Below are 18,763 nucleotides of genomic sequence, written 5' to 3'. Positions count from 1 at the left end.
TAAAAAGGCAGTTTGATAAAATTAGAAATCAAGAAGAGATCCATTGGGTGGAATTTTCCTGCCCCGCCTGTGATGGGAATCGCAGCGGGCGAGACAGGACTATGCAAAAGCCTGCTGACCTTTGGTGGGAGTTTTTGGTCTTGGGGCGAGTGCGGCTGGAAAATCCCACCCATTGTCTTCTCGTTGGTGGTGGAAGTCAGTAACTCATGAAGATCGATGCTTTAGGCAGATTTGCCAAATAGTGATTTCTCAATTGTGGTAAGGCCCAATTATTTTTCCACAGGCAGAAAACCAGCCTTTGTGCTGGCTTGCTGCCTCCATTCCTGACCCTGCTGATTTTTGAGGGGATGGGAAAGTTAAGCCGCTCGAATTGGCCACCCTTGTCTAATAATAGGGGTCAATCCGAGCTCACCTTCTGATGTCCCAAGAGTTTTGCAGAGGCAAGCAGCCAATGGGAGCTGTGTAAAGCTGAATAGCTCCAGCCTGCTGGCAGCAGGGTCTGGAAGTGCTGAAAAAGTTTTAGCTGATTTAACAAAGTGGAAATTTTGATGAAAATTTAGTGCGTGACAGTTTTTTAACAACACCGCCAATTCTCTACCCTATCTCGCGTTCCAACTCTCGATCTGCCCTGGTTATTTTGAAGATGTGGGGGCGATTCTCCCCCCAAAATTCTAAGTGTAGAATTCGCTGACAAGATCTTCCTGTCCCGCCGATGGCACACTCCCACTGCAGGTTTCCCAGTGGCAAGGAGGGCATTCAACAGGAAGCTTCATTGACAATGGTGGGACCAGAAGATCCCGCCATAGGGCAATGGCAGGCTGCCTCCATGCAAAACACATGGTGGATGGTGCGGTGTTAATTAATTAAGTGGTTGCATGATTGCTTTAAGAGCTGATCACATGATTTGATGGTGATGTCATTAGGGTGTTGCACAGGCTGATGTTATATTTTCAGTTGTACTCTGTACAGGCCAGAGCTCTTGGAATGAATTTTGTCATTGAGTGTTCCAATAGCATGTTGTTGTTTGTTAGAACTTACGTGTGCTAACCACAGCCTTTTCTTTTTGTTTAAAACCCCTAACACATATATTACACATGGAAAATCCCAGCTATTGTCTATTACCTCATCGTCAATTAGGCTATTTAGGTTTAGTGATAATTGGAGTCAACAAGCTAAAACTTCTTTTACAAAGAGTATGAGATTCTACTTTTGATACACTGAGCAATTTACCTCCAGTCCTAACTGTGGCCCATTTTGAACTTATTCAAAGACTAAGCTGACCAGTTGGGTGGCATTAACTAACATTAATGACACCTGACTCTATGCTGAATTAAATCACAAAGACAAATTAATTTGACATTAATTATCAATTTTGTCTCATTCAGTTGCTTTTACAAAGTTAAATTCTATCTCATGGTAAAAAAAATTAAATTATGAAGATAAGGGGGCTAAAGGCTGAAATAGGATGATGAATAATAGTCAAAGATTTTTTAAAAATTCTTTAATGGGATTTGGGCATTGGTAGCAGGACCAGCATTTATTGCCCACCCCTAATTGCCCTTCAAGAGGTGGTAGCACCTTGAACTGCTGCAGTCCTTGTGGGGTAGGTACAACCACAGTGTTGTTAGGAAGAGGATAGATGCACCGATGTCTAATCTGCTGAGCTGGTGGCCATTTTACTTCCAAAACAAAGTCATTCAGCTGAGTGATTTCACATTATAAAGGTAAATTAGGTCAGAAATAAAAGAGCATCAAAACCCAGTAAGTGTAACAATGTCTACTTGGTGTGTAGACATTTTTAGGAGGCTGGTAGCGAGGACAGCTAGTGAGTGGTAAGATTTTTGTAGAGCAAGAACCAACATTCATTCTCTATTTTTTTCTACAAACATCTTTTCAAAATTTACTTTCACCAGTTTTATGAGTAACTGGCAGAGGTCTTTTAAATCATCATGGTACTGTTGGCCTAACATCTGGCATTAGGAAAATGGTGGAATCCATTATTAAAGAAGTAGCAGAGCATTTAGAAAATCATAACCGTGAGGGCGGCACGGTAGCACAGTGGTTAGCACTGCTGCTTCACAGCTCCAGGGTCCCGGGTTCGATTCCTGGCTCGGGTCACTGTCTGTGTGGAGTTTGCACATTCTCCTCGTGTCTGCGTGGGTTTCCTCCGGGTGCTCCGGTTTCCTCCCACAGTCCAAAGATGTGCGGGTTAAGTTGATTGGCCAGGTTAAAAATTGCCCCTTAGAGTCCTGAGATGCATAGGTTAGAGGGATTAGCGGGTAAATATGTGGGGGTAGGGCCTGGGTGGGATTGTGGTCGGTGCAGACTCGATGGGCCGAATGGCCTCCTTCTGCACTGTAGGGTTTCTATGATTCTATGATAATACAATCAAGCAGAGTCAGCTTGATGAGTTCTTTAAGAATGTAATGTGCAGGGTGAATAAAGGGGAGCTGGTATTTTAAAAACTTAATTTGCTGGTGGGACAGGCTCATTCAAAGCCCTTCCTCCCAGTCTGCCTTCCTGACAGGAAAACCCAGCAACACTAATGGCGGGCTACCCTCTTGCTTTTCCCATCTGAGATGGACAAAGAATGGACAAAGATGGACAAACTTGGACAAAGAATGACAAATTCCACCCAGGGGATTTGGATTTCCAAAAGTCATTTACTGAAATGGCACAGAAAAGGCTATTCCATAAGTGAGGACACATGGTGTTGAGGGTGATTTCATAGATAGAGGATTAGCTAACAAGTAGGAAACAGGGAGTTGGAATGAATGGTTGGAAAACTATAGCCAGAATTTTATGTTGCTCAGGAAGACGTGGTTCCGACTCAGAAACATGTAAAATCGTGTGAGAAGGTGTCTGGCACATGCCCTGATATTTTCCCCCCCTTGTATGATATTTCACTCAGCAGACATGAGCTAGAAGCTCGCCTGCTGTCAAGAAGCCAATTTAAATGAATGAAGCAGCAAACAACTGGAATTTTACATTGCCTGTCTGTCTTTATGGTTCGTGGACAGGCTGATTGGCAAGGTGCGCTGACCTTGATCCAGCGCGGGATGAACGCCAGGGCTCAAATAAAATTAACAAATGTGTCTAGGGACTGAGCTCTGTGTATGGTTGTGATCCCCAGATACCCATGACATAGTTTTCCACTGATATTTACGACTCCCTCAGACAGCTCTGCAGTGGCTGTCCCCTGAGAGAGCACATTGGAAGCGCCTGCCTGCACATTCCCCTTTCTCAGCACCTCCCCATGCCTTGCCCCCGGCAGCGCTCAGTCTTTCACCAGAGATGTTTCAAGCTGAATGGGCACTAATTGCCAACTAGCGTAATATCACGTCAACAACAATCTTGGGTGGTAATGGGTTTCACATCTGTTCCCGTCTGCACTGACTTTGGGCAGGCCTCAAACATAAAATTCAAGGCCATAACTACTGGGTTGGCACAGAGATCAGTGCCGGGGCCTCAACTGTTAACAATCTATGTCAATGACTTGGATGAAAGTGCCGAGTACACTGTTCTCAAAGTTGCTGAAGATAAAAATAATGGGAAAGCAAGGAGGACACAAAGGCACAGATTTTCATTCCTCCCACCATGTTGAAATGGAGATGGGGACAATTCAGTGTTGGGAGATAATGGTGCAGAGAGTGAGTCTGCACCGTGCAGTCCGGACCTGTTTGGCTCCATTGAAGAGGTAGGCATCTCCAAGTCCCCTGCCATTTTCATGGAATTGGGCAGCTGCTCCATGACTCATAGCTCACAAACTCTCCAAGAATGAATCAATAATAGTCTGCATTAAGGAACCTGTTATAAGGTTGGTTCAAAAGGCCTTGCTTATATCTCCCATATGCCTATACATGGCTCCCACCCATCTCCAATGGGCCTCTCATACCCTCCATGGCAACAAATGCCCCCCACCTACCTGCAATAGCTGCTCATTCTCCAAACCAATTCATACCTTCCCACCAACCCCAATGGCTTTTCATACACCCCCTACCGACTCATACTCTTCTGCCAATCCCCAGTGGCCCCTCATACCACAAGCATCAGTGCTTGGGCCTCAGCTATTCACATATCGATGATTTGGGCGTGAGCATTAAAGAAAGTGGCCAGAATTGTCCAAGCCCATTCGACATGTGCACAAATCCCATTATGCACACTAACTTTCGCGAGAGGGCAATATGGGATTCAGCCCATCCCCCACAGGAGGCATATATATATTTGAATATTTATAAATGGCTTTATGCCGTAGTTTCCAGGTTTTCCATGTGCGTGTGTCGTTGTCCCCACACCCCACCACCACCAGCATGATGTCACACCGGTGGGAATCATTACCAGTTTCCAAAAGCGGAAACCAGTCATAGTGACTACGCTGAGGGTTGGGTGGTGACAATAGAGGCATGGTGGCACAGTGGTTAGTACTGCTACCTCACAGCACCAGGGACCTGGGTTCAATTCCGGGCTCGGGTCACTGTCTGTGTGGAGTTTACACGTTCTCCCCGTGTCTGCATGGGTTTCCTCCGGCTTCTCCGCTTTATTCCCAAACTCCAAAAATGTGTGGGTAGGTTGATTGGCCATGTTAAATTACCCTATAGTGTTGGGGGGATTAGCAGGGTAAATACATAGGGTTACAGGGAAAGGGCCTGCGGGGGGATTGTTGGTAGTGCAGGCTCAGGCTGAACAACCTCCTTCTGCACTGTAGGGATTCTATGATTTTATAGCCCCCAAGTGGTGAGGTCCCCTGGCACAGTCAAGTTGGCACTGCCAGGGTGTCAGGGGCAGGGTCTCTAGGAAATCCCAATGGGGTTTCCCATTATGTGTGGCAGGGTGATGATGGTGTGTGGGGAGAGTAGGGGAAAGCCTGCAATGCGAGAGAGGGAGAGGGGAGTGCTCTGATGCCCTGATGTCGGCAATAATGGGGTGGGGGGGGCCTTTCACTTCTATTTGACATCAGGACGCTCTTTAAAAATGACCCCCCTCCCCCATCTCTGTGGAGCCAAGATTTTTTGGCGTCTTAAGGCCCCACCCCTCAGGAACTTCACTGGTTCTCTACAAACTGTATACAGAGTGCAAGTTCATGGAAATGCCATGAGGTGGCATGGAGAATATAATGAGTCACTGAGGGTGGATGGGGGGGAGCATGAATTAACATGGAGGGTATGAAGAGCTATTGAGAATGGGTGTGGGGCTTGATTTGTCATGGAAGTGGCATGGGGACTGGGCGAACATGTCATAGAGTCATAGAGGTTTACAGCATGGAAACAGGCCCTTCGGCCCAACTTGTCCATGCCGCCCTTTTTTTTAAACCCCTAAGCTAATCCCAATTGCCCGCATTTGGCCCATATCTCTCTGTACCCATCGTACCCATGTAACTATCTAAATGCTTTTTAAAAGATAAAATTGTACCCGCCTCTACTACTACCTCTGGCAGCTTGTTCCAGACACTCACCACCCTCTGTGTGAAAAAATTGCCCCTCTGAACACTTTTGTATCTCTCCCCTCTCATCTTAAACCTATGCCCTCTAGTTTCAGACTCCCCTATCTTTGGGAAAAGATATTGACTATCTACCTTGTCTATGCCCCTCATTATTTTATAGACCTCTATAAGGTCACTCCTCAGCCTCCTACGCTCCAGAGAAAAAAGTCCCAGTCTATCCAGCCTCTCCTTATAACTCAATCCATCAAGTCCCGGTAGCATCCGAGTAAATCGTTTCTGCACTCTTTCTAGTTTATAATATCCTTTCGATAATAGGGTGACCAGAATTGCACACAGTATTCCAAGTGTGGCCTTATCAATGTCTTGTACAACTTCAACAAGACGTCCCAACTCCTGTATTCAATGTTCTGACCAATGAAACCAAGCATACCGAATGCCTTCTTCACCACTCTGTCCACCTGTGACTCCACTCTCAAGGAGCTATGAACATGTACCCCTAGATCTCTTTGTTCTGTAACTCTCCCCAACGCCCTACCATTAACTGAGTAAGCCCTGCCCTGGTTCAATCTACCAAAATGCATCACCTCGCATTTGTCTAAATTAAACTCCATCTGCCATTCGTCAGCCCACTGGCCCAATTGATCAAGATCCCATTGCAATTGGAGATAACTTTCTTTACTGTCCATGTGCGGGGTGAGGGCTAGAGGGCCTAAAATATGAACAAGTCAGGTCTTTTAAACTCCCCACTTTGGCACCCATCTCAGCTGCCCTGTAGCTATCTCTGATCTGCTTAAGGGACAGGGGGGTTGGACTCCATCCTACATTCACATCCCAGGGATGAAAATTGGGCCTGATGTGATACTTTCTATTGAGGCAGGTCTGCCAAGTTGTGAAATTTCCTAACTCGTGCTACATGTCTCAAAGGGATATAGATAGGTTGAGTGATTGTCAAAAAATTGGGAGAAGGAGTATAATGTGGGAAAATGTGACTTCATCATTATTGGTCGGAAGAATAGAAAGCAAAATGTTATTCAAATGGAGAGAGGCTACAGAATCCAGATCTCGGGGGCATAATTTCAGAATAAAGGGTCGCCCAATTAAGATGGAGATGAGGAGAAATTACTTCTCCCTGAGGGTCAAGAAACTTTGGAATTTTCTACCTCAGACCATTGAATATATTCAAGGCTGAGACAGACAGATTCTTGAGCTATAGGGGAATCAACGATTATGGGGAACTTGCAGGAAAGTGATGAGACTAAGATCTGATCAGTCATGATCTTCTGGAGTGGTGGAACAGGCTTCAGGGGCAATATGACCTACTCCTGAACCTATTTCTTATGTTCTTATATTTGTCACTTCACTGAAATACAGAGCATGCTCTGATCACAGATTTTTCAAAATTGCATAGGTACTATGTACATCCTAGAACCAGGATATATTACAATTCAGCTCCCACTAGAAACAAAGGGGACACAATGGTCACCTTTCACAAGGCACCAACAAAATGGCAGCAAGGAGATCAGGACAGGGAACAGGGTAATAAGTTCAGCATTACAATTTTCAGAGCATGACCGTCTCATTCCCTTCCAGTTCGGGTGGTAAAAATGAACCTCTTGATATTGTGCAGTAATTTGTTGGGTTATTGCACACCAAGTAATGGTAGGTTTGGACACAATCATCGTTTCTCCCAGCCTGTGTAAAATCACTCTACATAAAAGACAAATTTGGTTTTCGTTCCAATGCAAGATCTACTTAATACATAATATTACGAAGCACATTAGGCCCTTGCAAATAAAGAAATGGAGGCTCTTGTTCATAGTTTCATTGCTCAGTGGGTTCCTTATCTACAGTTACATCATGGGAAACTACAAAACATTTACTTCCATACAGAGAAGAAGGTGAAATCAGAAGATGTACCTAGATTCTCTTGCACAATTCCTTGTGGCTGGCTATTGGACAGTATGAACAGATGTTACGTGACAACTTTGCAAAGCTATTCTTAAATGTAAGTTATTGATAAAATAGAAGATGAATGAAAATAGCTGACTACAGTAGAAATATAATGATATCATTAAATAGAAAGACGATTTATTATTTAAATATGAGATGAAGCGATATTGATTAAAATATGTTGAAATTGACCTTGCGTGCTAACATTATCAAACTTCCGTGAGATCAATCAATTATGTATGCAGAGCTACAGACGCTGAAATGATCTTGATTTCTATCAGGATTACTCACGAAGGCTGACATCCCTCTCTCTGTGTACAGTTGACCTGTTATTGGAAGCTTATACAGAACAGCAGACCCCTTCAGGACCACAATTTAGGAAACGTCACGCCGCAAGTGGCCTAATGGCAGCAATGTAACGACCACTGGTTTATACAATTGGTTTTGTTTAATCTGAATCAACAGAACCTGAGCAGGATTGGATCGTTCTTTTCTAACCTTCAGGGGGTGGGGGAATGTGGTGGGGTGGGGGGGGGGGGGGATGCTCAGAAGTTGGCGGGTGCAGGGTGGGGTCAGCACTATGAGTTGTGGGAGGGGGCGTCAAGTGCATGAGTCAGAGAGGGGGTTGGGTCAGGTCTGCAGGGTTCCGGTTGTCCACAAGTCAAGTCCATAGTGGGGGAGGAATTCTTGGGGGAGTCAGGGTAGTTGGCGGCATGTGGGTGGGTGCCCTAAGCGGTCGGAGTTGTGAGGGGAGTCCCTTGGGGTAGCCGTTCTGGGTGCTTACAATAGTTACCTAGAAGTAGAAGAGGTTTTAATTCTGCTAATTTTCTGGATAGCTATTGATGGAAATGTGATTTAAATCACATTTTTAGATGGTTCCCAGGGCAGCACAATTGCCCAGACGAAGTTAGCATTTCTGGGCAATTGCTGCACAAACCCTGAACTGTAAAGTTCCAAGAGAGATTCCCCTGCGCATCTTTGTGGTTTCCCCGCAAATCCAACCTGGGGGAGCTTGGAAGTTACCGCCCAATAATTGAGGCGCATGGACTGCAAAGGAGTATATAACCTGGGGGAAACCGAATTAAAGTAATAGTATCCAGAGGATTGGCTACTGCATCAGCACATATTTTTGTAATCTTATTACTGTTATTACAAACCTACCACACTATATGAGTAGTAATTACTTACATAAATGCCATTTAATGCTATTTTCATTTAACTGCTCTGTTACTGCCTCTTCTGCCCGAACACAATTGTGAAGCTCATCAGGCCAGCAGACAAGCCTGTGGCAAACCATCCAGATTTGCATGAGAAAACCTGCAGTGAGTGACTTAGCATCAGATTCCACTCTCCTCTTCCCCCTCATCACTCCCCTCCCCCTCCCCTTTGTATCACTGACTACAGCTGAGAAACAAGTGAAAATCTATACTTACTAATAAATCTAAATCTTACTAATAATCACATTCATTGAAATGCCAACAATTTTACCTTTGCTGTTCATTAAAAAAAAATAATTTATAGGATGTGGGCATCACTAACTGAGCTAGCATTTATTACCCATCCTTAATTGCCATTGCATTGAGTGGCAGTTAAAAGTCAACCACACTGATGTGGATCTAGAGTCACATGTAGGCCAGACCAGGTGAGAACTACAGATTTCCTTCCCTAAAGGACATCAGTGAATCAGATGGGTCTTTATGACAATTGACAATGGTTTCATGGTCATTAGACATTTTAATTCCAATTTTTATATTGAATTCAAATTTCACCATCTACCGTGGTGGGATCTGAACCCAGGTCTCCAGAGCATTATCCTGGGTCACTGATTACTAGTCCAGTGACAATACCATTATGTCACCACCTCTCACAATCATTAATACATTAGTTTTGCAGACTGTTCAAAAGTGCATGGGTCATACTTGAGATTTATGTAAGCTGCAAAGTCTGTTTTGCCTCTTTTGCCAAACAGTATTTTTTTCTATACTGCAATACTTTATTGCTTTATTTACTTTTTTTTGATGCCATGTAATTTTGGTATTACAATTCAATTCACATTTGACCCAGCACAATGGATAAGAGAGCCCTTTCCTTATTATATTGCTTAAACTGCTTATACTAGCTGACTGATGTTATACACAACCACCCTTTTTATTTATCAAATATGTTGCATGTAATTGAAACACCAATAAGATCTTCCTACAACTTTTCTCTGAACAAGATCTTTGGTAACATATATGGTGCAAAGTAAGGCCTTTCAGCCTGGTTTATAGAACCTAATACTTGAAGGATTGCAACAAAATATTTTTGTCATCAGTTTTACTTTGACTTGACCAGCCCTGAATCCCATGCAATCCCTTTTTATAATATCCATTGCGTCACAGATAGGAAATGTGTTTTCTTCTTGTCCATGATCAGTGTGTTTTGTATGTGAGGACGATGCGCTTTCTTAGCCTGAGCTTGATTGTTCCAATTTAAATAATTCTAGTAGCAAGTTTTTTTGTGATTTTAAATTAAGAAAGGTTATTTATCATCATGTGCTTGCCCTGGAGGTTTAAAACACAACATCTCACTCATTCAACTCTCCCACACCATCACTCACACATAGCTTAGATACAAATGAGGGAAAAAACAATTTAATCAGTCTCTTATGTAACAGCCCTGTAGTTTTTTTTTTAATGAGTTGATACTTTATGTGAAGTGAAGATCTTGTAGAGCAGAGGATTTTCAGTAAGCTGTGAGGCTTCTGACAGTCAAATGTCCAAGAGGTTGGTTCTTACATGGACTCAAAGTTGGAACCTCCCACTTTCAAGGTATTTCTGTTTACTACCTTAGCTCTTTAGGTGACATGCAACTGGGTGATGGCTTTCCGATGGAACTCTGTCACTGAGCAGCTTCTTACTGAATTTTTAAAGTAGACCACATCATGTGGTCATCCTTATCATGTGGCTTGTACAAGTTCAAACATCCTTTTCCAAAAAAGGGATGGTGTCTATTGATTACACCTCCGATGTTATAATTTGACAATTTGAAATTCATCCACTCTAGGTTTGGATGAGAGGCTACCAATGGATGGTCAATGGAATCCATTCACATTCAATAACACACATTGGGTTTAAATGTTTATTTTGTTCACAATGAAACAGAAAGAGGAGCTGGTTGGAATGCTATACTTCTTTTGTTGATGGCCCATCCTTAAACAAAGGGATGTGTGAAGTCTCCAGATGGCCGTGAATGTCTATAATTAATCAAGTATTTGCTTGAGACTCAGGACTATCTGGAGCTCAGAAGTCAAAAGGTCACATGATTTGCAGTGGCCCATTTTAATAAACCATGTTCAAAATCTTTGAAAAGTATTGACTGAAAGTTCAGAATACACTGGAACACGACAATTTTATTACCTCCGCATAACCCATTTTACAATATTTTCTCGTATATGATCCAACTGAGAAGAAGGGTTCAATCTACCTTCCATTTTAGAATCACTGTATCTATAAAGGATAGTTCTATTACTTTATACCTTCACTCCGAATTGAATGAATTTTTGTAATAACCTTTGTGTGTGACCGTATAACATCAACATATCATTTCATGCCTATTTCCCTCCACTTCTTTTCTCAAAAATGTCACAAATGATAAATTTGTTAATTAATTGAGTTTTTTTGAATGAGAAACGGTTTAATTCGAGCTTATTATATGTGGCCAGTTGCCAAGGGAGCAAAAGCTTATCTTTAGTGTCTCCAAAGGTTGCATGAGAAGATGTGTTGCAAATTCATTTAAGAAAATCTGTTTTAAATCATACATTGGGTTATTCTGCAAGATAGGCAAAGTTTGTTTACCATTACTGGCTCGCTGCTTTATCGTCAACATCTCCTCTCCTGACAACCTTGCTTTCTTCATTGCAGATGTTGCTCTCGGACATCCTGACAGGCTGGATTAAAAAGAATACAGGAAAGTGAAACAAATTAAATTAACAATTATAAAAATGGACCCTAAAACAGTTAAGTGATCATTTTCATTCAGCATCCGTTAATTATGTTGGAATATTCATGATATCTATAATTATATATAAAATTTATCACATGTCCAACAGGAAGTTACTTGTTTTGATAACTGTACACAGAACAATTAACAGATAATTATGAAATGAAATTTAGGGCGGCACAGTGGTTAGCATTGTTGCCTCACAGCTCCAGGGACCCAGGTTCAGTTCCAGCCTTGGGTGACTGTGTGGAGTTTGCACATTCTCCCTGTGTCTGCATGGGTTTCCTCCGCGTGCTCTGGTTTTCTCTCACAGTGCAAAGATCATAGATGTGCCGGTTCGGTGGATTGGTCATGCTAAATGCCCCTTAGTGTCTTAGGATAAACCATAGTGAATGTTTGAGGTTACGGGGATAGGGCAGGGGAGAGGACCCGGGTAAGATACTCTGTCAGAGAGTTGTGCAGACCTGATGGACCAAATGGCCTCTTTCTGCACTGTAGGGATTCTAAAGATTGACGTCCGAATAGGAACATTTGGGCAGACGGACCTCCGCTGAACATGGCAGATAACTGGAGATGGCAATCCCAGCAAGGCATCAGCTAACTAACTCACATCCTCAGAGCCATGGATACAGAGAGCCACAGCTGCAGCCACAAGCTATGCCATGGAGGGGGCCTGGCAGTTGTCCCCACAGTCTATTTTACGCTATGTTTTTGCATTGTTCAGGGGCATCACAATGGTCTCTCTGCTACATCAGCAGTTTTTGCCTCTCCTGATGGGGCTGTCGGCTGCTTCACTTGGCTCTTCCACACCTCCACAACCTGCCCGCCTACCATCCCTAATTGGCCGGGGCTCCTGAAGGTGGCCTCTTAATTGGCCAGCATTGATAAGATTGTGCAGGTGGACAAACCTCAAAAGCCATTAGATTTGGGAAATAGTCCTGACCACTGATGAAATGTTAAGGTGGTAATATTCCACCCACTGTCTTCTAAAATGCAAAATTATCATACATTAGTTTTGTCTTATCTTGATCAGATATTTATAGAGCTGGAGTTTCAATAGGTCATAGTAGAGTCATAGAGGTTTACAGCATGGAAACAGGCCCTTCGGCCCAACTTGTCCATGCCGCTCTTTTTTTTTGAAACCCCTAAGCTAATCCCAATTGCCTGCATTTGGCCCATATCCCTCTATACCCATCGTACCTATGTAACTATCTACGTGCTTTTTAAAAGACAAATTTGTACCCGCCTCTACTATTACCTCTGGCAGCTTGTTCCAGACACTCACCATCCTCTATGTGAAATAATTGCCCCCTTGGACACTTTTGTATCTCTCCCCTCTCACGTTAAACCCATGCCCTCTAGTTTTAGACTCCCCTACCTTTGGGAAAAGATGTTGATTATCTAAGCTGATCTGTGCCCCTCATTATTTTATAGACCTCTATAAGATCACCCCTCAGGCCCCTACGCTCCAGAGAAAAAAGTCCCAGTCTATCCAGCCTCTCCTTATAACCTAATTCATCAAGTCCTGGTAGCATCCTAGTAAATCTTTTCTGCACTCTTTCTAGTTTAATAATATCCTTTCTATAATAGGGTGACCAGAATTGCACACAGTATTCCAAGTGTGGCCTTACCAATGTCTTGTACAACGTCAACAAGACATTCCAACTCCTGTATTCAATGTTCTGACCGATGAAACAAAGCATGCCGAATGCCTTCTTCACCACTCTGTCCACCTGTGATTCCACTTTCAAGGAGCTATGAACATGTACCCCTAGATCTCTTTGTTCTGTAACTCTCCCCAACACCCTACCATTAACTGAGTAAGTCCTGCCCTGGTTCAATCTACCAAAATGCATCACCTCGCATTTGTCTAAATTAAACTCCATCTGCCATTCGTCAGCCCACTGGCCCAATTGATCAAGATCCCGTTGCAATTGGAGATAACATTCTTCACCGTCCACTATGCCACCAATCTTAGTGTCATCTGCAAATTTACTAACCATGCCTCCTATATTCTCATCCAAATCCTTAATATAAATGACAAATAACAGTGGACCCAGCACTGATCCCTGAGGCGCTCTGCTGCCAGTTTTGCTGAACAACCACTCTTGCCCAGAAGGTGAAAAATTAAAAGTAAGCAGTCTTATTCCTTCAGGTAATGAATTGTTGTGGGAAATTATTTAAATGTAACATTTTAAAATGTTTTTTTCTTTTCTTTTCTGTTTCATGAAAGAATGCAGCACAGAAGGAGGCAACTGACCTACTGATTCTGTGCTGGTTCTTTCGAAGAGCCCACTTGCCTGCTCTTTCCCCAGATTATTCACTGGTGGCCTGTTAATGATGTATTAATGTATAAAATATTTCATCCCTATTCCTTTTGAATACTGTTTACTTTAGACTTTTGTAAAGTAGCAGGACCAGTGGCATTGGCCTGAAGCCAGCCAAGTCACCAACCTTCAAGAGCTGTATACTGCTCTACTTTTGCTGTACTTGAAATGACTTAATCTATCTTCTGTAATCTAATTGCACGTGTGTAAACACCGATTTTGTGTTTTATAAAAGTTGGAGCATTTTTATTGTTTTTCTTAGACTGAGGCAAGTACAATAAAAATGACCCCCTTTTCCTTTTTGAACACTAAGAAAGCCTGATCATGTCTTTTACAGTCACAGCATGTGCTGAATGTAACTGGGACAAGTTCTGACTTTCTGAAAGGAAAATGCTGGTCTCTGTATCTAAACCCGTGCTGTTCCAGTCCTGGGAGTGTTTGATGGGGACAGTGTAGGGGAGCTTTACTCACTGAATTTGCAAATATATCTGTTGCGGTCGAACAAAGCAAGGGAAAAGAGGGGAGTCATTTGATCTCTCCTCACCTGATCATAACACTTCAGACATCAGACTTCAATTTCTTTCTTGGATCCATTGGCATTACTATCGAGTACTGATAGCTTCTTGTGTAGTCAAGAATCTCCCCCAATGTGACACTGGCCATTTTTATGTATGGGAACGAAGGAGAAAAGCTGGCTTTTTCATATAGCACCAAAGAATTGCTGAAGTGTAGAGGCTATTATAGTCACCTTAATCTGTGCAGGCAGTTCCAGTTTAAAAAAAAGTTTGCCAAATAAATCCTTGTTTTATCAATAATTTGTTTCACTTTTTAATTATACTTTCATGCAGTCAATGGCCACAGGTTGGAGGAGAAACACCATCACAGACTTGTCGAACTGAGGGACCTGTTTCCATGGGTTAATTTCTATGTAATTCTATAGAGAACGTTAGCATCCTAAAGTATTGTCGGCCTTTTTGAGAACCCATGCGTGTAATTGCTCAGCTGAAAGAGTCTCTTTCGCCCGTCTCTCTATTAGTGCAATCTTTCTTTCCCTCTTTCAATTTCTCTTTCTGTACTTGATTTGACATTAAAATCACCCATCCAATTCACCCCTCTCAGTCCTTCCACCATTTATTTCCAAATCCTTAAATCTAATTGGGTTCACGAGGGGCACTCTTTGTCCTGTTATTCACTCAGGTCCCTGTTCCCTTTGCCACAGCATTGTCAGCTCACACCTCCAGCAATTCTGTGGCCAAAACCTTTTGGGGTGGAGAGTCCAGGAACGAGTCAAGTGCCAGAGCACCCTGCGAGGTTCCCCACTCGGACAAAGTATGATTCCAATTATATTCATGGTCCTTCGAATTCTGTGGCACCTCATTTTTTGGAATAAACGTAACCAAATTCCCTGGCATGGAATGTTGATTCCATGGGATGTTTTCCAGGGATGGAAATCTCAGTGTGATAAATCTTTTCAGAATATCACCTCAATCTATCGCTAATATGTTAAACACCACAAAAAGCTGTGGGAAATTTCCACCTACAAAATCTTACTCGCAGTTAGAATCATAGAATCCCTACAGTGCAGAAGGAGATCATTCAGCCCATCGAGTTTGCACTCACTCTCCGACAGAGCATCTTTGCACAGCCCCGTAACCCCACACATTTCCCATGGCTAATCCACCTAACCTGCACATCTTTGGACTGTGGGAGGAAACTGAAGCATCCGGAGGAAACCCACGCCGACACGGGGAGAATGTGTGAACTGCACACAGACCGTCACCCAAGGCCAGAACTGAACCTGGGTCCGTGGCACTGTGAAGCAGCAGCACTAACCACTGTGCCGCAGTTGGCAGGTATTTCTGTTATAAATTCCCATATAGTCATATCCTCTCATCAATGATGGTGTTTGGCATCTCAATTTTGTCATCCAATTCCTCAGCCTGTGCTGAATCTCTTCTGCTCCAACCAATTCTACTTCAGCCCTTTCCAAACTACTATTAGTTTTGCTTTTTAACCAAACAAAAATCAAAGTATTAATTAAAATAAGGAAATCCATGTTTAAAATGGGGACTGATTTGATGCTGTCCACCCAGCCCAATTAAACCCACACCCTTCTATCCTTCAGCTGAAAACAATTCGCAAGTATAATAAAAGTACTCGAAACATTGTATTCATTGTTTGGTTAAAATCTGACACAGTGGACGAGATTTTCCAGCCTCCCAGCCACGTGTTTCCCGGTGGTGGAACACAGCACGTCATTTGCTAGTGGTGGGATTCTCTGGTCCCGCTACTGTAAATGGGATTTCCTATTCATGTCACCCCATGCTGCTGCAAAACCCATGGGTGGGTTGGGGGGGTGGGTGGGGGGCTGCTGGAAGGGCCGGAGAATCCTGTTGGCATGAATGGCCGGAGAACTCCGGCCATTCCATATTGTTCAAATGCAGTTTTGTGTTGGTGCTGCCGCATTATTTATGGTCATTGGCAGGGAAAACCTGACGTCACCTGATGAAGGAGCAGCGCTCTGAAAGCTAGTGGCGTTTGCTACCAAATAAACCTGTTGGACTTTAACCTGGTGTTTAACCTGGTTACTGTAATAACTCAGAAGCCAGCTGGAAAGGATTGGTGTTTTATTTGATAAACCAAAAGTTAAACCACAAGCCTGTGGTATATGTACACAAGTCCCATCTGGGATGATAGAATAGCTAACCTGCTCAGGGAACCACCTTATCAAGGGCTTGGGGTACAAGTTCCACCTGTTTAAGTAATTGCCTATCACCATGGGAACTCGTATTCCACGGGTCCCACTGGGAGGTCAGTCAAGGATTCCCCATGTAAATCCTGGGGGTTATCACAATCTGCCATCCTTATAGGATCCGGACTACATGTGACTCCAGATCTGTGGCAATGTGGTTGATCTTAAAATGCTCTCTGAAATGGAGGGCAGTTAGAGGTGGGCTGTAAATGCAAGTCCAGCCAACGACCAAGGTGCCCTTAAATGAATTTTTAAAAATTGTCGACTCTCAATTATTGCTGAAAGTTTAATCAGATGATCTTCTGCCTCCAGCCATCTTGCCCAGTCAAACAGTTCTTTTTTCTAACACCCCCCCCCCCATTCCAATGCTTTTATAATTAATAAACAAGAAGATTCCAAGAAAATGGACAATACACAATTTTGAAGGAAAAATGTCCCTTTGATTTTGATTCTGGGTTGCATACTGCAGTGTTCAAAAGATTAATCTTTAATTTCTGAATTCTCTGCCACAATAATGGAGAGTTGGCCACCCTACGTGCCAGACATGAGAAGGGACGGCTGGAAACAAGGTTTCAAATTGTTAGAATTTTCTGATCGATTTGAGAAATGTAAAAACTATCGTAACCTTAATTTTGCGACAGATGTTTTGAGAAACCGCTGAGTGAGCAACAGGTCGTTGACCTTTCATCCACCTGTTTCTCTCCCCACAGATGCTGCCAGACCTGCTGACCTACATTTACTGTTTTTGTTTCAAACTTCCACAATCTGCAATATTTTGCTTTTGTGTTCGAGAAACTGTTACCTGATTTCTCACCTGCGATGGGTAAGAAAGCTGCCGCTGACGTGTCCTGAGCCGTCACATCCAGGAGTTGGACAGGACATGCCTTCTGTTTTCCCAGACTTCCATGAAAACTGTGAACCGTTAAGATAGCCGTCCTTTTGTCTTTTGGCAGCTAGCGGGCACCCCGATGCGCTACGATGAGACGCATACTTCCCAGTCACGTGACCTTGACCATCACACCCAGGGACAGGACATCTGCAGGACCAATGCAACATTCTTGACTCGCTCTGCATATTTTAGACCCACAGAGTGTGGACAAAAGAGAAAAAAAAACTTTTCCCAATACAATCAAGAAGCAAGTTTCGGTCCAACTATGTGTTTTTAAATAAGGTGGCAGCCGGCTATATTTTTCTTCATTTGCGTTTCCCAGCTCCAAGGAACATACTTGAACTACCTTCAGCAGAGTTAACTTAGTCCCCCACTGGGTATAGCTCCACAGACCAAAACTGTCCGCAAATTGGCCCAGAATTGCAATCTCACTTGGGTAGCTTGCATGAGAAATGGAAGATATCATATGGACAGAGGGCAAGGGCGCTTTTCTGGGACTTTGAGGCAGTTAGTGGGGTACTTTAAATGCTGCCTTGCTTTGCATGTGTCAGGAATATGCCAAATCTGTCTGGTGCTGACTCTACCTCAGGGGTGGCAAGTTGGGATCCAAATCCCAATACTCATATCCCTCAGCTTGACGTGAACAAAATAGTGCAAAAATACAGATTTATTTTGAAAGAAATGCGTACACATGCAGAAATCTGCAACTTTCTTCCAGATTAAATAATTGCAAACCATTCCTGAACTTCTGAGGATGTGGCCTGTGTCTCTCTTTTCATAGAATGATAGAATCCTATAGTGCAGAAGGAGGCTACTTGGCCCATCGAGTCCCCACCGACCACAATCCCACCCAGGCCCTATCCCCATAACCCCACACATTTACTCTAGCTAGTCCCCCTGACACTAAGGGGCAATTGAGCATGGCCAATCCACCTAACCCACACATCTTTGGACTGTGGGAGGAAACAAGAGCACCTGGAGGAAACCCATGCAGACACGGGGAGAATGTGCAAACTCCACACAGTTTGCACTGTGGTCTCTAAGTCTTAATTTCTAAGTAAACAGTAGGAGGCATTTTTACAAATTCATGCTCCTGACAGTAAGTTTCGTCCACAGGAAGTGTGTGCTGGGGATTTGGGTGCAGGGCTAGGGAACTCTGCAGGGCAGATGCAGGGTTGTAAAATCCCCTGAGGATTGTGAGGTGAATTGACAGCTGAATTTAGCATAGTCCGGCATTAATAGAAGAGTTGTGAACCTGTCTGATGTATCAATACCGTCAAATTAATCAAAACCTTTCTACAGTTGAATAATAACTCATTTAATGGCCGGGTCAGTCACCTCTATATTGGTGGAGATGGAAAGGACCCCCAGGGATTGTTCAAAGAACTGACCTTTATGTGTATGTACTTAACATAACACGGGTT

The 18,763-nt window shown here is 43.2% G+C and overlaps 1 protein-coding gene across 2 annotated transcripts in view; it reads right to left on the bottom strand.

Moving 5' to 3' along the window:
• The window catches only part of LOC144494157 (myelin transcription factor 1-like protein), a 315,352-nt gene that overhangs the window by 27,565 nt on the left and 269,024 nt on the right, over nucleotides 1-18,763 (bottom strand). For both annotated transcript variants that reach the window (XM_078213754.1, XM_078213755.1), the window contains exons 17-18: nucleotides 17,265-17,486; nucleotides 11,227-11,318 (exon numbers count right to left, since the gene is read on the bottom strand). In XM_078213754.1, the coding sequence (XP_078069880.1) occupies nucleotides 11,227-11,318; nucleotides 17,265-17,486 (314 nt within the window). The remainder of the gene's footprint in view (nucleotides 1-11,226; nucleotides 11,319-17,264; nucleotides 17,487-18,763) is intronic.

Source organism: Mustelus asterias, chromosome 5, assembly GCF_964213995.1.
Source record: "Mustelus asterias chromosome 5, sMusAst1.hap1.1, whole genome shotgun sequence".
NCBI lineage: Eukaryota > Metazoa > Chordata > Chondrichthyes > Carcharhiniformes > Triakidae > Mustelus > Mustelus asterias.
The sequence above is the reverse complement of the archived record's forward strand: the minus strand, read 5'-3'. Positions and strand labels throughout refer to the sequence as shown.